Below are 18,725 nucleotides of genomic sequence, written 5' to 3'. Positions count from 1 at the left end.
AGTGCTTTAAATGGTTCAAAATTTATGTACAAGTGAGAATTTTAAATTTATATGATACATAATATTTGCGTAATTGTAAAGCATTTATTTCTCATTTTATTATAAATCAACAGTTTTTTAATGTGATACAAATTTTTGAAAGTAGATAAAGTTAAACTGATTGTAAGCCCAGACTGTTAAATTAGAGTTTTGGTAATTTTAAATACTTTAAATATAAAATTATTTCCAGATTCCAGATAAAATTTTATGGTCAGAACATAGTGAGGGCAGTGAAATGATTTTGAATGGATCTCCTTTAGTAGTAGTCCGAATTTATAACTCAAGGTTTCTCTTGCATACTGTTTTACTCTCCACAGTAAGACCAAATATTTCAAGAACTTAATTGTGCTAACGGTGTAAACTAAAAAACAATGCTAGCGAAACTGTGTCTTGCTAAATGTAAACTATAAAAGTTAGTTAATAGTTATGACAAAGGCCGGGTAAGTTTTAAGAACTAAAATTATCTATTTCATCTGTGAAATTATTGAAACTTTAGTTATGTACAAGTAGTGTGTAAATTCATATAAAATAGTTGTTATGTGATTTAAAAATGTATTGATATCTTGACAATTCAGTAACTTTGATTACATAATTTTTTGTTATTTGGACTGATCATTAACTGAGAAAACAAATTGTACTGACAACTAGTAACATATTATCAGTATTTCAATCTGTCGGGCTTGGTACTTTTTGTCACAACAAATAGCATTGTATTTATTCTGTGTACCAAAGTGTATATTCTCTGAATTTAGCATTTCTGAAATACTACTTGTATGAGCATACAATCTTGTGTTTTCTAAATGTGTTCCTTAATGTACTTATAAGTACAAAAATTACTATCAATATATTCTCAATAAATACCACTATTACCCTCTTCATTAAGTTACATTATTTAAGTGATTTAATTATAAAATACTTACTCAAACTAGTTTACATGTTCAATTGTGATAACCAATTAAGACTTTTGTAATTAGTTTTTGGATACCTAATATTGAATATTATACAAATAGAACATCTCGAAATTGTTATATAAACCATTACATAATGGATACACAGGTTAGATACTGTAGAGTTATGTAGTATACTGTAGAAAAATAACTTTGTAAAACTGAAATGATTTAAACAATATTTGTAATTTTAAACAGTTTAAACTTCAAAATATTTTCAGATCATCATAATTAAGAAGTGATAATTTATAATATAAAGAAGTTAATGCAATATATTGTATTAGTTTGGAAAAATATGTTTCTTAAACAATAAGCCAAGTATTTTTGTTCTTCGTCACAATTTTACAAAGGATTATTATCAGTGCTATCTCTGTTATTAAATCATTCCATAAATTATGTTGACCTATGTATGAATTGCTGTACATATTATGTAAAATAATTGTATGTAGTACGCATAACATATAATTTTTGTGAATAAATCAAAATATATAATATGCTTCTCAATGGGTTACATATTATTTTATCCCTGGTTTGGATATTTATTTTTCTTACGATAAACAAAAATAAACACAAACCTTCATTTAATGTGCAGCCTGATATTTTTCAAAATAGCAACTTTCCAATTCAATCCCATCCAATTTAATTTTATGTGTGTTACTCCCTAACACATTAACCTTTTTAGTGCCAGGAGGTCCTATTACATGACCCGGTTGAAAGTGCGTTGGAGTGCCGGAGATTGTATTACATGACCCCACTATACTTGCATGAGAAGTGCTGGAGTCACGTAACGAGACTTTTTGAGCAATATTTTTTTAAAATATTTTAAACATCTATGATATTGGTTGAAACCATGGAAACAGCTTTAAAAAGGTCCATTTTGGGATTGTAGTTTGCTCTTGCACTATCTGTAGACAATGTGAAATGCTACTAAAATGTCTGGTTCAAACTTTTGCCAACACTTTATTTAAAAAAATTAGCTTAGACCTATAATTTGTAAATATTATGTTCACTATATCTATTTTAATTGTAGTCTAATGGTGAACTGCAAGAAAACATTAAACATTAAAGTAAACTACTATTTCTCATAGTTGTTTCATTGAAACTTGAACGTTGTTTTTTAATATAGTAAATTGTTATGTTCAATGGATATTCCTTATAAATTACAGGTTTTTCTACAGTTTTGTAGAAATTACAATAAGGCGATCTCTATTTATTTATTTTGATAACAAAATTATAGCTTTTTACTAAATCCCTGTGATTTTACTAAAGATCCTACACCACATAGAGAATTGAAAAAACAAAATATGTTCACTTTATAAATTAACAAAATACTACATGTTTTTTTATTGATTTTTTGAATTGCCTTATAGTCTTCTACAACATCAAAGCATTAAAAAAATACCATAGGACACTCTTTAAATAGTTAAAGTTTAAACTAAATTGTAATTGCTTTTTATGGGTAAACAAGCGTTTTAAAAAGAAAAGTCTCGTGGTAAAAAGTTTGTTATTAGATTCCATACATTTTCCAATACATAATTTATTATGTCTAAAGAAGATTAAATAGGTTTCATATGTCTTCATTAATAACATTTTCAAAATTTTCTTCAAAAACCCTGTACTTTTGGCCAAAAAACCTGGAGCTTTTCACATATTAACCCCAAACATAATGTGACACTTCCTCAGCATATAACATTATTGTTCATGCCTGACACTAAAAGGGCGACCTTGGTGTAACTTCTATTCAGCATCAAATGTGGTGTAGTGATTTAAACATGAAATACTTTAAAGCTGATGCAAAATTTAGTTTGTGTTAGATGATTGATGATGAATAAAGAAGGTAGTGAATCATACACATATTCTCATAATAATCAAGGTTACTCATATGATCGCAGCCTTTCTGTATAGAGTAAATCTTACCTCTAAATTGTTAAAAAAACAATGCCAATTAATATATTTTAATTGATTTGTACTCACTGGTAATACATAATAAAAATATAATACAATGAAAAAACATAAATCTTATATTGTTGAAGATGTTCACAACCAGTACACAAATGTGTTGATGGAGTGAGCTTCTACGTCCACAACTATAGATCCTAGGTTTGGTTCTTCTATTCTCACATGGTTGTGTTTCGTTCTTCCTGTAAAAATAAAATGGACAGGTACATTTTCACATACTTGGACTTAAAAAATATAATATATACGAATATAGAACTTAAAAACTACTACTAAACTGAAAAATTATGAATACTGTATTGAAATTGTACAAAATAATTTTTATTTTTATGGCAATTAAAAATGTTTCAGAATTGACTTAGTTTTTAGTGGTCATCTCATAACTTAGTTGACATATCATTGAAGGAGGAGCTCTTCTTATTGGAATACACTACTTTGTAATTACTGTAATTGATGAACGAAAATTCACAGTGAAACAACAATTTGAATAATATAAATATTTAACATTTCAAATTAATTATCAGCTGAGTAAAGCTTAATACAAGATTTGTTTAATTTAAAGTAAAATAAAATAAATATTAACTTTGCACAAAGGATTCCATATTTAATATTTCTGGAGATTAGAACCAATTTACATTTTAAAAGTACATAACCTAATTTTTTGTGACATTGATAGATGAGTTTTCCTTATGAAAGAAGTGATTCATTTTCATCCTTGCAAGTTTTGATGGAAAGAAAGATACCAATGACAAATTTTTGTCATAGATCATATTATTTGATCTAGACAGACTTAAAATTGTTATATACATAAATAATATTTTTTTAAGTTTCATCCAATAAGGTAATACATACTAATGTATGTAATAAAACAGTCACTAATGTCAAACTGTAATAGAATATGACCTATGACAAACTTTATTTGGTATCTTAACCTTTTCTCCCCCTTTCCATTTTGTTGAGCCCTATCAAAAGTAGTAAAGCAGACAATTTTGATTTCTTTCACAATTTGTTCAAAAAGAAACACATCATGAGAAATGCTTTACTCACGAGTTGTAGACCACAACGCTGTAGCTGCCATCAGGATTTAAGGTGGCAATACTGACAGTGAGGAGTTTAGGAACATAGGGGTGGTATCGGTGGATTGGTAGGAGATGCTTCCAAGTGATTTTCATTCCCAAATTCCTCCAGATCGGCATACTTGGAAAGTTTAGTTTGGATTTATGTACTCTTCAAGACTTATGTTCTGATTGGAAACAAACTTGAATCCTCCTAGCTCCTGGGGGCATGAACTTTGAAAAATGACCCATAGCATAGAAAGATGGGCTGCTTGTAGAACTCTTCTCCAGTAGAGTTGACAATGATAGCACCTTCCACAGCCATGCCCAACGTTGGTCCTCCTTCTAAGTTCACTGCAAGGTTCCAGTCCATGTAGCTCTGAGTCCAGTGGGTAAGTGTCTGGAAAAGAAAATTATTATATACATTTATTGGAAATTGAAATAGAATTAATTTTTACTTACTTTAATTGAAAGACTAATAGATGTGAAAGATCTTATGAATAAAATACGAAATACTGAGTAAATATTGCTGTAAGACTCACATAATTGTAATTTCAGTAAGCTTTGTCTCTATTCTTTTTTGTTGGTTTTAAATTTCATACAATTGAATTGATTAGATTTTACTAATTTTTAGTTTCTACACTTGTACTTCAGAAGTGGGCTTTGATACATTTATTATATAAGCTTGATATGCTGTTTAATCGTATTCTGTATCTCCATATGGGCTATTGACCTTTATGAGGGTTATACCAAAGAGTCATTACAGCCAAGGTTAATAAGATTCACCTCATACAGACACCATATTTTAAGATCCAAAAAAACTGTAATGCACATTTTGTGAGGTTTGTCATAGAGAATCATGCCGTGGCTATTTTTAAAAAGTGGGAAACACTTAATTTACCCTCCCTGTATACCTTGACTCTTTTGACCTATATTAAAGAAAACATTAATTTTTTGACAAAGCAGGAGTGTGAAATAGCTACAACACTAGGACAAAGAAATAATTTAAAAGTGACCCATTATTGACTCGCTGAGAACGGACAACTGGCCCCTTCAAAAATTTGGAGTGATGACATGTTCAACCTACTACCAGGAAAGGATTAAAACATCTACCACAAAAGAACTTTCAAAAACAAGATGAAAAAATGTTCTGTTGGAAGAGGAACATTATTGTGTATTCAGACTTCCAAAAACACAAACTTTTCCAATCCATATTGACAATTCAAAACCAATTTCCAAAGACTTTAAAATCAACATGTTATTATAAATTGGTATTGACGATTGTACTGCCTTTGGCTTATTCAATAAAAAACTATTCTAACTTTTAACAGAACGCCAAACAATACTTTTCCCTTTATTTGTAGGAGAGGTAGTAAAGCTAAAAAGTTGAGGTAATTGGTAAAAAGAACAAAAATTATAAAAAAGGCTACAAGGTAAATGAAATTATTTTTTTGGAGGGAAACTTATTTGTAAATTTATAATTTTAAATTACTCAATTCTGTTTTAATTTAATGTATTATTTTTAACAGAACACTATGTACAGTTTATTAATATATTAAATCTCTAATTATTAAATATGATTTTTATTTATTTGTAATTTTGACAATGAAAGTAAAAAAAACTTTTCAACCCCGTAATAATAAAAATATGTAAGAGGAATGACATGTTTAAATTAAAATTCTTTTACAGATAACGTATTATTCCATAGATGGTGTTGAGAACCTTGAGAATATTGAGATAAGATATCAGTAACATACTATTTATACAGTATATATATGGCTATAGATACGACTATAAATATTTCAGTACCTCAATGATGCTATAGATGTAAGCTTCTGCTCTTACCCAAGAACCAAGATCCAACTGCTTTTGGACCTGAGAAAAAAGTAACAGTACTAGTTCTATTACATGTTAAATTAGACTTATACATAGAGTAAAACAGATTCAGACCATTGCTGCCTGATACTACAAAGCTTCAAGTCATGCATTCGGAAACATCTCTAAGGAAGATATAACTAGACTTCAGACATCAAAATTCTGTCATAAGGTTTCGTTTTTAGTGTGAAATACCTTGATCTGTTTCCCCCTTTCGAGAAACTGTTTAAAATGCTATCCATTGAAGTCCCAGATCAAGTACTGATAAAAAAAGTTAAAGGCATGATTTGATCTTGCTTTATCTTCAACTCAAAACCAACTCGGACACTTTGGACTATGAGGCCATTGAATTTCTCAATCAACCTCCTGCATTATTATTTGTTCACTTTGGTTAACTCTAAGCTTTAGAGATTCACAGTAGTAAAAAAGTATATATTTTTTGTTGACATATCTAAAGATAAGGCCATTCAGACTATTTTGAGGTCTGAGTTAAATTCTATCTGAGTTAAAAACAAACAAAACTTTGAAAATGTGATGCAAAATTCTAAACACAAATATTATGGTGAATTTTGAGTTCATTTCACTTTTTGCCCAAAAATAATGTAAACGACAAAGAAGTGCAAAACAAACTCTTTGTATCCTTTTTAGATCAGAGACATATCAAATACAAAATCAAGTGTAATCTAGATGCAGAGGAATTCTCATTGTCTCATAAGGTGCACAATTTGAGTGCACTATATTTCACACACAGTCCCAAAGCATGGTGAAGTAAACTGAATTTTCTACACATAACTTAGTTATGGTGGAAAGGTTTGGTTTAAAGTGAATGTTGAAATAAATGTTGCAAACTTTTTTGGATCTATTCAATGAATGTGGACTCCAGATTCCAGGAGTCAACTCTGTGACAGCATTAGGTTTCCCTAAGGTTTCAAGAATGTGAATATTAAACATTTTTTAAGGGTACGATTTTATCTCAGCTGTAATAGGATTAGGTTTTGTGATAATATAAGGGTTTTTGAAATCTAATTAGGATTCAAATGAGTGTGAGTAAAGTCCATGTTAATCTGTGTTGTGTTTTGAAAATTTGGTTGTATCCAGACAGTTCATATATCTTTTTATATAATGAATTTAAGACCTACCTCAAGTTATGTAACATTAACTTACCAAATCCTCCATTGATACTGGTTTCTGTATACATGATCAGTTTTTCAGGAAAGTTTTGGTGCAGATATGTCAGAACAGAGGGAGGGATATACTTGTCAAAGTACCAATGCAAACCAATCCCATCAATTATCTTGTATGCTTCTGTATCTTCTGCAAACTGAAGATATGGTTATTTAGTGAAGAGAACTATAAATATATTTATAAAGCATTAACGGCACGAAATACACAGTCCAGTGGGTAATACAGGGCCTAAAAAAGTCCTGGAATATCATTTTATTTTTTTGAACTATTCCAGTTAGAGCAATGAAACTTTACACATAAGTACTATGCCTAAAAAATCTACTTTTTTAAGCAAATATCAATTTTGCCATCATACTGGAGACACATTAAGTAGTAAAAAGCTTTTGCTCTTGGTTAGTTAAAATGCAATAAGTAAATAATAACATTTTGGTTTCAACTATAGAGTATTTTAATACATACTGCTGTCAAAATAAGTTCCTCATACTTACATGTCTCATCCAGTATTGGGTGCAAACACTAGCCTTCATGTCGTCAACACTATGAGTTTGACATCACTCTAAAAGTTGCTGGCTGACCTGCCAGGAGTGGACTGAGGTGTTCCTTGAACCAGTACCTCTGATATGGGAGCTGTCACCAGGGTGCAGTTCAGAGAGTTTAGGGCAATCGGTAAGATAAAGGTTCAGCATTACTTCATTTCCTCCACTTAGAGCCCATATGTTGAGCCCTTGTTTTTGATATTCTTCAAGGAACCTGTTTCCAAAGAAAGAATCGTGCATTATTAGTTCTTTTAGTATGAAAAATATTTAACTATTCATTTTATTATAACTTTTTAACGTGTTGTTAACTTTGTACACATTCAGTTCTCCCCCTTTATTCTGTTTCTATAGATCCTTGAAAAGACCTGTGGTCCAAGTAATAGGGAAAATAAGGCAAAAAAGAACACCGGCTCCTCCTAGAAAAACACTATGTTTTCATTTGAGTTAGTAGCACTGTATAAGTACCATTTCTTGCCAAACTTTGTTCACAGTGTTTGAACATTATAACATAAAAAAACATTATTTCAGTGAACAATTTGACAACATCTTGAATGAAATATCCCAAATACTTGATGTTTACACATCGCTGCAGTACTGCAGAATTTATTTGATAATAGACAATCAGGTACTTACCTGTTTGGTCTATATCAACTAACCTGATGTGATACTTGGCCCATGTATGGTAGTGCTTGGTTTCGCACATATCCTCGGTAGTTTATTGTTGTTGTCTTTCATCCAGCCTGGGGCCATCCAAGTACAGGCCATCAGTCTGATGCCTCGTTCGCTCACTGACATGGCTTTCTTTATGTACGGTATCTAAAAACATTGATAATCATCATTATTTTCATTTAAGTGAACACATTAGGGGTGTTAAAATGATAAAGAGAAATTGCTTATCCTGCAAATTAATACAGTTTGACCATTTCTAATAAATGAATAAATTCTAGTTTGTAGTGTACAATAAATTATATTAATCCTACATGAATTCTTATAATACATCATATTTAAACTTTCAAATGATTCAATAAAAAATAACATTTGTAATGGTGTATAACAATGTTTATTAGTAGTCTCTTTTCCCCACTGTAACTTGTGTTAATAATAATAAAAAAATAATAATTTGGGATTCTTGTAGTTTTGTTGCTAACTATACAAATCATTTCATCATATGTAGCAGATTTTGCAATACTAAAAAAAGGGAAGGAGACAAGTAAGCTACATTCATGTCTGTGTAGTAGGAAAGACAATAACCCTAACACTGATAATTGTGTTATCTGAATGTATGACAAAAAAAGTATTCTTCTGGTTTAGTGGGAAGAGATAAGTATATTTTGTATCAACAGTAACATCACATTCATATAATTTAAGTTTACATGTAATCAATATATAGAAAATATCTGTTACATAAAAATTGTTTAGCTGCAAAAAGTTTATGAAATGTAATAGGCATTCAACATTATTGATTGTTTTTTTTTCTTTAGGTTCACAAATAATAGAGTTTCAAGATTAAAAAAAAGTTTAAATTGCCACAGTATTGCAATGAACTGGTGTACCAAGCTGGCCAATGAATGAGATATTTATAACACTATATTTTTTGAAAATTCTGCAAATATATAAGTAGATAGTAATATGGGGTTCCTGGCGCACTTTCGGAGCCGACCGAAAAGCAATGTAAAATACTGTTCAATGTACCATAAAGGAAGCTGAGAAATAACACAGCAAATCTCAATGAAAAATTAACCGAATCTACAGTCGTTCGTCTCCAAAAGCGATCGGTACATTACTATCTACTCTGTGGAATGAAAAATTAAACCAAATCTGAGCTTCTACTTTCTTAAGCTGATGCTTTGTAAAATGTCAAATCTGCTACGAATAAAGGATTTATCTTAATAAAATTTAATCAATTTAAAACATTTTTACTAAAAACATACTGTACTTTAATAAAAAAACTTTTCTACTAAATAAACAACATGAACTCACCAAAGTCTCTACAATTTCTAAGCATTAAAACAGTGCAACAAAGATTGAATTCAACGAATTACCAAAAACATTTTAAAGAACAGTTGATACTTTCCTTAAATTGATACAGAATTCAAAGAACTTGTAAAGTCTTTTGCAGAAAAAAACGTCTAATGGAGTGTTTTACTATCGGCAAAAAACTAAAAAAAGTAAGGGATTACATATTTAATATAATTACGAAAGATATTGAAAAGAAAGTAAAAAAAATAAACAAACAGAGAGTTTTCAATCGTTTTTTTTATGACATTTTTTCCCATATTATACGTTCTTTCAAGATAATCAAGACTTAAATGATGAATTTCTTAGGAATTTTTGTGAGTATCAAGATTTATCAACACAATTCATTAAAGAGCATTATAGAATTTTTCTTATAGAATATAGCCACATTTTGTGTGAAAACAAAAGGTATTACTGTAGATAATATTCCATGTGATTCCTATGAAGAAAGACACCAACTATGGTTATCAAAACAGTACTATGACGTGGGGAGGGACTGCAAGTTTTAGAGTTAAGACTTTATTCTACAAAGTTAATTGTTATAATTTCTTTATCTCTTTTATAGTCTTCTTTCCAGTAAACAATCAAGTGTAATTTTTTTTCATTTTTTGTTTAATTCTTTAATCTTTTTCTCATCCAAAACAGTCAAAAAATCTGTTCGGCAAGTGTACTTTACAATCTTCCAACTCGGCAATTATTGTAAACCCGAATTTATCTTTCATTTTCTCCAAATTCAAGATTCTATGTTTCTTCCTTTCTTCCAATTCATTTAACTTCTTATACTCTTTAAACTTACATTCTCCAATATCATTTAACTCTTTCAAGAACTCCATTTAAATAGAAAAAATTTAAAGTCAAAAAGTGCAAAACCATTTCTCGGTGGACCTTTTCCTCCTCCCTCTGTCTCTTTCTCTCTCCCTCTCTTTTTATGCCTATGACACGATCACTTCTGCCGTTTATAGGCCTAGGATCTATATTCAGGCTAGAGAGAGAAGAGAAGAGCGAGATAACGGATAGAGAAATGGTTCCGGAATAACGATCTGAATACTTCTGAACTTGGTGTTTGCTCCGCTATGGCCACTCGCATTGAAACAGTTCAGAAGTAAACTTCCTAACCGACCAAACCGAATTCGTGGACATATATACTCAGCAACACAATACAACAAGCCCATCGAGAAGTAAAAATTTAAGAAATTAATTTTAAAATATAATTTGAAAATTACAAGTAACAAAATGTACGCATATTTAAAATAGGTAAAATTATCTAACATTTTGAAAAAGAAAATGTTATAATAGTAAACGGGAACACAATTTTTATTCTTAAAAGAAAATCTGCATTACCGACATTTTAGTTCCGAAAGATTGCGCTGTGTGTAATCAATGACAGTCGAGGTGAGTGTGCTACTACAGACCGACCATCACGATAATCGCTTCGCCTGCGTCATATCCGTAGTGATATCACGCCGTGGAGAGGCGCAAATCGTTGGTTTACAAGCACCATTTAGTTAAATAAATTTTTCTATCTAAATGGAGCGCGATAAAATATCATGTCCGTTCTGCAAAATAGAAATTTTAAGAAAAAACTATGATCGCCATTATAATTCTAAAAAGTCATGAAAAAAACAAGCAAATTTACAATAATGAACTAAATTATTTAAGACAGTGGGCTAGAGGAAAAATAAAATTGCCGATCACGAAAACATGTTTAATATTGAGAAATTACGTGAATTAAAGAGAAATTTCAAAGTTGAAAAGAAAAAATCTCGACCTATTTAATGATGAAAAACTTCATTCAATAGCTGAAAAGTTGGCTATCGGTACTAACGATAAAACCAAGTTCTGAAATGATCGAAGAAATTGATAAAAACTCTTAAAGTAAAATCCGAAAATATCATTTGATGTAGAAGTTTTATCCTCAATACACGGTCTTTTCAAGCAAATACATTTGAACAAACTTGAACGACAATTCCATGTCAATTTACAAATTATCTTTCAATTATGCGGTCAGAAATTAAAAGTTTAATCGAGAAAATTTTCAAGAAAATTGTTAAAAATGATGAAGGGCTATCTCTCTTTGGAATGTGAATACGAACGAACTTTAGTGAATTGGTGAACCGCAAACATGTCTAATGTATTTTAACTAATAAAAAGCAGACGAAATCTTTGACGTAAACTGACTTTATATTACTAAGCAATTTAATAAATTAACACTTCGAGAACAAACGAATAATCCAAATAAAATGTTCCGGATGGACATTTAAAAGTTGTAAACAACTAGTTTTGAGCCTTAAACAAACACGAAATGATGAATGCAGGATCATACATCGATTTACCAAAGAATATCAAAGATAAAAAAGCTTTGTATAAATATAAAAAATAGAGATGATTTTTGTGCTTTATTTTACTCAATAAGATGTGCTATTGAAAAAACCAGAAAGAGACTGTGAACGTGTAAAGCAATACGAAAAATTTGTGGAATGACGAAATATTTTCAGGTTTTGAGTATCCAATTGTCTCTGAAAGATATACAAATATTTGAAAAACGAAGCTACAATTCCAAGTATAAGTATCCAACAATGTCTATCAATGTCTACAATTTTTTGATGAAAATATTAACATTTGTTCCGTTTACAAATTTTCTGAAAAATATGACGCTTGAAACAAACATTGATTTATTGTATGTTAAACAAGATGATAAATCTCTCAATTATGTTTTGATAACCGATTTAAATAAGCTTGTTTCTTCGCAGTTGTCCTAAACATAAAGAAAGAAAATTTTTGTGTAGAAGATGTTTAAGCCATTTTTACAAATCTGGAGATTTTAACAGATCATTTAGAAATTTGTAAAAATCATGAAGTTTGTAAGCCAATTATGCCATTTCCAGGTCAAACAACTAAATTTACTAATTATCAAAAGATAATTTAACCATCCGTACGTAATTTATATGGACTTTGAGAGCATATTAGAAAAAATTCCCGACATGCAAAGAAACAATCCACAAAGATCGACTACAACCAAGATTCAGAGGCACATTCCTTATGGTTTTACTCTATATTTAGTGTCGAATGTGACCAATCGCATGTACAAACCGATATGTTATCGTGCCAAAAATGAAGAAGATTTGGAAAAAACGTCCCGACAAAATTGTTTGAAGAACTCAATAAATTATCGAAATACATAGCGAAAAAATATAATTCTAAGAACATGAAACCTATGAAATTGACAGAAGAAGAAGAAATTTCGTATCAAAATTCAAACGTTTGTCATTATCTGTGAATGGTCTGCCTTATGATGTTGGGTCAATTCAGTATGGTTTTACTCCTGATAGTTGGAAAGATAAGAGTTATAATAAAGTGAGAGATCATTGTCATTTAACCGGCAAGTTTCGAGGCGCAGCTCATGCATGTTGCAATCTAAATTTGAAAATTTCCTCCTCAGAAATAATTCCCGTTTTCAGCCACAATATGTCAAATTACGATACTCATTTGTACATAGAAAAGAAATTGGCTAAACAATATGGAAAATGTTTGATTTGATTGCAAACACCGATGAAAAATATAATAAATTATTCCTGTAAATTCTGGATATGGCTATGAATTCGAAGGTGATAAGCCAAGAAAATTCATCAAGTTTTCGTTTGTAGACACGTTCAGATTCATGGGCCTCGTCTATAGAAAAGTTAGCTAAAAATCTAAAGGAGAGAAGACTTCAAACATACAAATCATTTTATACAAGATGGACTGAATGAGATAATAGAAAGACAGCCAAATGACGACGACGAGATTTTTAAAATTCTATCTGGAAAAGGAATATTTCCGCTATGAATTTATCGACAGTATTGAAAAACTTGATTACACAGAAGAATTGAGAATTCAAGATTTCTATTCACTTTTGACAGATGAGAGCATATCTGAGAAAGATTTTCAACACTACTTAAATGTTTGGAACAAATTAAAAGAGAAAAATCTAGGAAATTACTCTGATCTCTATAACATTCAAGATGTTCTATTGCTCGCTGATATCTTTGAAAATTTTAGGAATATTTGTTTGAATTGCTATAAGCTTGATCCAGCACACTATCTAACAGCTCCCAGTCTTGCATGGGATGCTATGTTAAAATTAAACGAAGATAGAATTACAATTAAATTAGTGATTATAATATGTATTTTATGATCGAAAAAGGTATTCGCGGAGGCATTTCTCAGTGTATTAAACGGATATGTGAAAGCAAATAACAAATATTTAAAAAGATTTTGATAAGACAAAAGCCCGAAAAACTATTTACTCTATCTCGATGCAAACAACCCTTTATGGGTATGGTCTTATGCAAAAACTGCCGTTTAGTGATATCAAGTGGATGGATCCTAAAAAACGTATACAAAAGAAGAGTTGGCAAGAAACAATTTTATTAGAACTCACTGCGACGAAGATTATGGCTATATTTCCGAAGTCGATCTTGGATATCCAACAAATTTACACGAACATCACAAGGATTTACCTCTTGCTCCAGAACATTTTAAAAACAAACTTTGCACAACTCTACTGGATAAAACTGAATACGTTGTTCATTTCGAGAAATTTGAAGTTCTATTTGGAACAAGGTATGATTTTTGAAACATGTGAATAGAGTTATTGCATTCGATCAGAAGCCTTTTATGAAAGAATACATTGATTTTTAACACAAACATGAGAACCAAAGCTACAAGCGACTTTGAAAAGGACCTTTTATAAGCTGATGAACAACTCAGTAGTGTTTGGAAAAATCTATGGAAAAATGTGAGAAACAGATGTGATATTAAGCTTGGAAATGAAGAATTTTCAATGAAACAAGCTAAGAAAAACAAATTTCAAATGCTTTAACACCTTTTGACGACAACTGTATAGCGAGTCACATGTACAAACAAAAGGTTAAATTTAACAAACCGATTTTTACATAGGATTTTCAGTTCTCCGAACCTCTCAAAATTGCTAATGTACGAGTTTTATTACAACAAATTAAAGAAGTTTGATCCAGATTTGAATCTGTGTTACATGGATACAGACAGTTATTTTCTAGAATTGAAACGAGAATCCTTTTAAAATTATTAAAGAAAATATAGATGACTTTGATACAAGTGATTATCCAAAAGATCATGAATGTTTCACTACTAAAAATAAGAAGGTAATAGGGAAATTCAAAGATGAGTTAAATAGCGAAGTTTTAGAAAGAATTTTGTGGTTTAAGGTCTAAGATGTACTCGTACAAATATCTAGATAAAAACCCAGTTAGGTGTAAAGGAATTAAGAGAAGCGTTGTAAATAAAAAACAATAAATATCGAAAACTTGAAGAGATGTTTGTTTCCGAAGAAAAAAGAAAGAATTTAGGGAGATGACAGTCATCAAAAGTTATAAACATGAGTTGTACACTGTTACCATAAACAAGCTGGCACTGAACGCTAAAGATGATAAGAGAATTGTCCTAGAAAATAAGATCGATTACAGTACCGTATGGCTATAAAAATGAAGCAAAATCTGATATATTTAGGACGAATATAAATAAACTTGGAAAACTTTGATATGTAAATGGAAGATGATTTAATTCACTGTCACAAGTGTAAAAAGAAAACGAAAAATATAGATTCAAAAATCGTTCAAACTCAAAATGGATTGTATAGAATTGCTGCAAAATGTTCAAAATGTAAGACAAATAAGAGTAAATTTATAAAGAATCCAAATCCAAAACCTTGTTAAGCAAGAATTGAAGACTAAAGATGAGATAGAGATTGAAGCTCGAGAAATTCATGCACCAGTACGAAAAAAGTTTAAAAAGAGAAAAATTATAACATTAGGGAATTGACGATTTATGGGCAGCAGATTTAGTTATAAAATGTCTAACTATTCAGATCAAAATGATGGATTTAAGTATATGTTAAATGTTATTGATACTTTCCTCAAAATATGCTTGGTCAAGAGCTATCAAAAGAAAAAACGGCAAGGATATTTCAAAAGCTTTCGAAGATATAGTAAAAGATGCTATAAAGATCGGGCATAAACCTCCTAACCTTACTTCATATACAGATAAGGGTTTAGAGTTTAAAAATATAAGAATTTAACGATGTTTTGAGAAAATACAACATTAAGATTTATCATACTGAAAACGAAGAGAAATCAAGTATTGTAGAGAGATATAACAGAACTCAAAATGAAAGAATGAAGGTTCTTTTTTGAGATTAATAAAAACTTTAAATGGATCGATATTCTTCAAAAAAATCGTAAAGAAATATAACGATACAGTTCACAGCACAATCAAAATGAAGCCCAAAGACGTAGATAAAGATGCAGAAAAAAGAGTTATTAGAGGTCGGTTTTTAAGTATGTTTCCACCTGAAATTCACACGAAAACTAAATTTAAAGTCAATGATCATGTAAGAATTGTTAGTAAAAAACAAACATTTTCGAACAAATATAAGAACAATTGGTCAAGAGAAATCTTTTGTGATTTATCAAAATGAATTAATAACACAGATCCTGTAACTTATAGTATAAAAGATTTAAATAATGAAGAAATAACCGGAAAGTTTTATGAATATGAATTGAAGAAGTCAAAACTGTAATATAAATTTTCTATATATAAATGGCGCATCAAAAGAAAATGTACAAAGTGCAAAGAATTTAAAGATTTAAAATGAATTTTATAAAGATAAAAATAGGAAAGATGGAATGCATTATAATTGCAAAGATTGTGAAAGGGAATATCATAAAGAAATTATATGATAAAATAGAAAAATTAACTTTGGAAGATAAAGAATGTCTTAAATGTAAAGAAACTAAAAAAATTTCAGAGTTTAATAGTGATCACTATAGTAGAGATAAGAAAGACTCATATTGTAGAAGATTGTGTAAAGAAGAATCACCATAGATTATATTATGAAGATACTCAATGTGAATGTGGAAGAAGAACTATAAAATGGTTAAATAATTTATCAAAAACATTTACAAACAAAATATCATAATTCAAGAGTTTAACATTTTCATCGTGTAATAATTTTTTCTATATAAATGGAGTCTCAAAAGAAATGTACAAAGTGTCAAGAAGAGAATAGAAAAAGACTGTTATTGTAAGGAATTATACGTTTAAAATGGACAAATTAACTTTAGAAGAAAAAAATTGTTACTTTTGTAAAGAAATTAAAAATATTTCTGAATTTAATAACTGGCAGTATAGTAAAGATAGAAAAGATGCTTTTTGCAAAGATTGTGCTAAAAAAAAAATTTTCAGCGAAAGTTATAAAAACGAAATGCCTTGTGAATATGAAAAAAAGATTTTACAATGGTTACCTAGTATTATGCTAAACATTTACAAACAAAAATATAATAAATCGAGAGTTTTTAGTAAAATTTAGAAACATTTTCATCGTGTAATTTAGATATTCTATAAATCAGTCGAGAGATTCTGCCATATTTGTAGTAAAATGATTTCCGTTGTTATAAAATATTCAAAGATTCTTTCATTTGGTTATACAGATTGATAGAATTTGGTTCGTCATCAATGAACAAAATCTCTAATTCAGGATAATTTATTTTTAGATGTTTTAATCGGTTTGGTATTTCTCGTTTTCTGAGCTCTGATAACGTAATAAGGCCATTCCCCACATGTGATTCTTCTTAATTAATACAAAAACATGGTGTTTTTTCTTATCAAAATCTTTACATACCACATCTCTCTTCATTAATTCCATTCGCAATTCTTGATTCTCTATTTTCAAGGATTTCATTTGACCTGAAATTTGTAACTGTTTTTATTTCATCTTTTAACTGCTTATTTTCGTTTTCAAGTTTGTACACACCAAATTTACGAATACTTGGCAAAACTTCTTCTTTTGTAACCCACTTTTTAAAACAATTTCGCTTCTGATTTATGCGATCTCAAAATTAATGAATAAAGTCCAGATTCATTAAACGAAAACAGTGTTTGTTTTGAAAGTTTGAAGGTAAGCTATTCAATAGCCCCCCTTGATTCATGTCTTTAAATGTTAATTTATCATCTTCGTCAACGTTTTAATCTGATCGTTTTGCATAGTATTTTTCATATTCTAAGAATTTTTGCAACATCTTTAGCCTTAAACCAGATCATATTGTTTTCGTCTACAATCGTGTAAGATATTTGTGTTATTGAATTTGAGTTGATTATTGAGTAGGCCTACAAGTGACTCCATTTAGATAGAAAAGAAATTTAACTAGTAATTTTGTATTTTGAGAATAAAGCCCAGATTCATTAATGAAAACAGTGTTTTTTTGAAAGTTTAGAAGGCTGGGAGGGCGAATCAACCCCTACCTTCAGAATGTATGTTTTCGAAGCTTTTTTTTATATTTTGGGGTCCCATTTTAATCCTTTTTCAATCTTAAATATATTGTTGTTTTACTCTCATTATTTAAATAGATTTCCCTCAGAGTCTTGTATAGTTAGAGCGATTTTTTGAATTCTTTTAATATTTTTTCTAATAGGAATATAATCGATTTCATTTGGTTTTTCACTGATTTTTGATCCATAAGCAACATTTGGGAAAAAAAGTGTACAAAATTTTCAGATTCTTTGTGTAAATGTTCGGTATGATTTTCAAAACTAGGTTCAACGAGATTGCAGTGCACTTCAATTACAATCGAACGGTCTAAATTTTGGCGTTTTATTTCCTAAATATACCTGATTTGGCTCAATAGTTTCTTGAACAAACCCTAACAATTCTACAATAATTGCTGAAAACATTATTCTTACTGGTGATTTTATTTGAATTTTATTAGAGAGATAATTTTTTTTGCATTTCAAACTTGTTTTCGTCAAAGTTTAAAAGATTTATCTGATTGTTTGAATGTTTTCAGATAATTTTTAAGGGAATTTTTTTATTTGATCGAAAGTATAATATCCTTTGTTTAAACCATAGTATTTTGTTATGTTCTTCTCACTAAATCCTATGCAATAAGGAGAACTTTCACTAATATTTATTACAAAATTGTCGGATATAAAAACCGCTTAAGCCGATAAAATAATTTGATTCTTCCTCTAAGTGTATAGGATTTTCCAAGTTTAAAACTAATTTAGAGCTTTCTGAAGTCAACTTGAACAGCTTCATTTTCGCA

General features: G+C 29.7%; 1 protein-coding gene across 1 annotated transcript; it reads right to left on the bottom strand.

Annotated features, from left to right (window-relative positions):
- Positions 1–4,211: 4,211 nt before the first annotated feature.
- LOC124374275 (putative glucosylceramidase 4) lies at positions 4,212–7,561 on the bottom strand. The gene is made up of 4 exons (XM_046832519.1): positions 7,546–7,561; positions 7,037–7,193; positions 5,807–5,872; positions 4,212–4,397 (listed from the first exon to the last, which is right to left on the bottom strand). Exons 2-4 carry the CDS (start codon positions 7,046–7,048, stop codon positions 4,212–4,214), a joined length of 264 nt encoding a protein of 87 aa, XP_046688475.1. The 5' UTR covers positions 7,049–7,193; positions 7,546–7,561.
- Positions 7,562–18,725: the final 11,164 nt, after the last annotated feature.

Source organism: Homalodisca vitripennis, unplaced genomic scaffold, assembly GCF_021130785.1.
Source record: "Homalodisca vitripennis isolate AUS2020 unplaced genomic scaffold, UT_GWSS_2.1 ScUCBcl_7730;HRSCAF=15532, whole genome shotgun sequence".
Taxonomy (NCBI): Eukaryota; Metazoa; Arthropoda; class Insecta; order Hemiptera; family Cicadellidae; genus Homalodisca; species Homalodisca vitripennis.
Note: the sequence above shows the minus strand (reverse complement) of the source record. Positions and strands in the feature narration are given on the sequence as shown.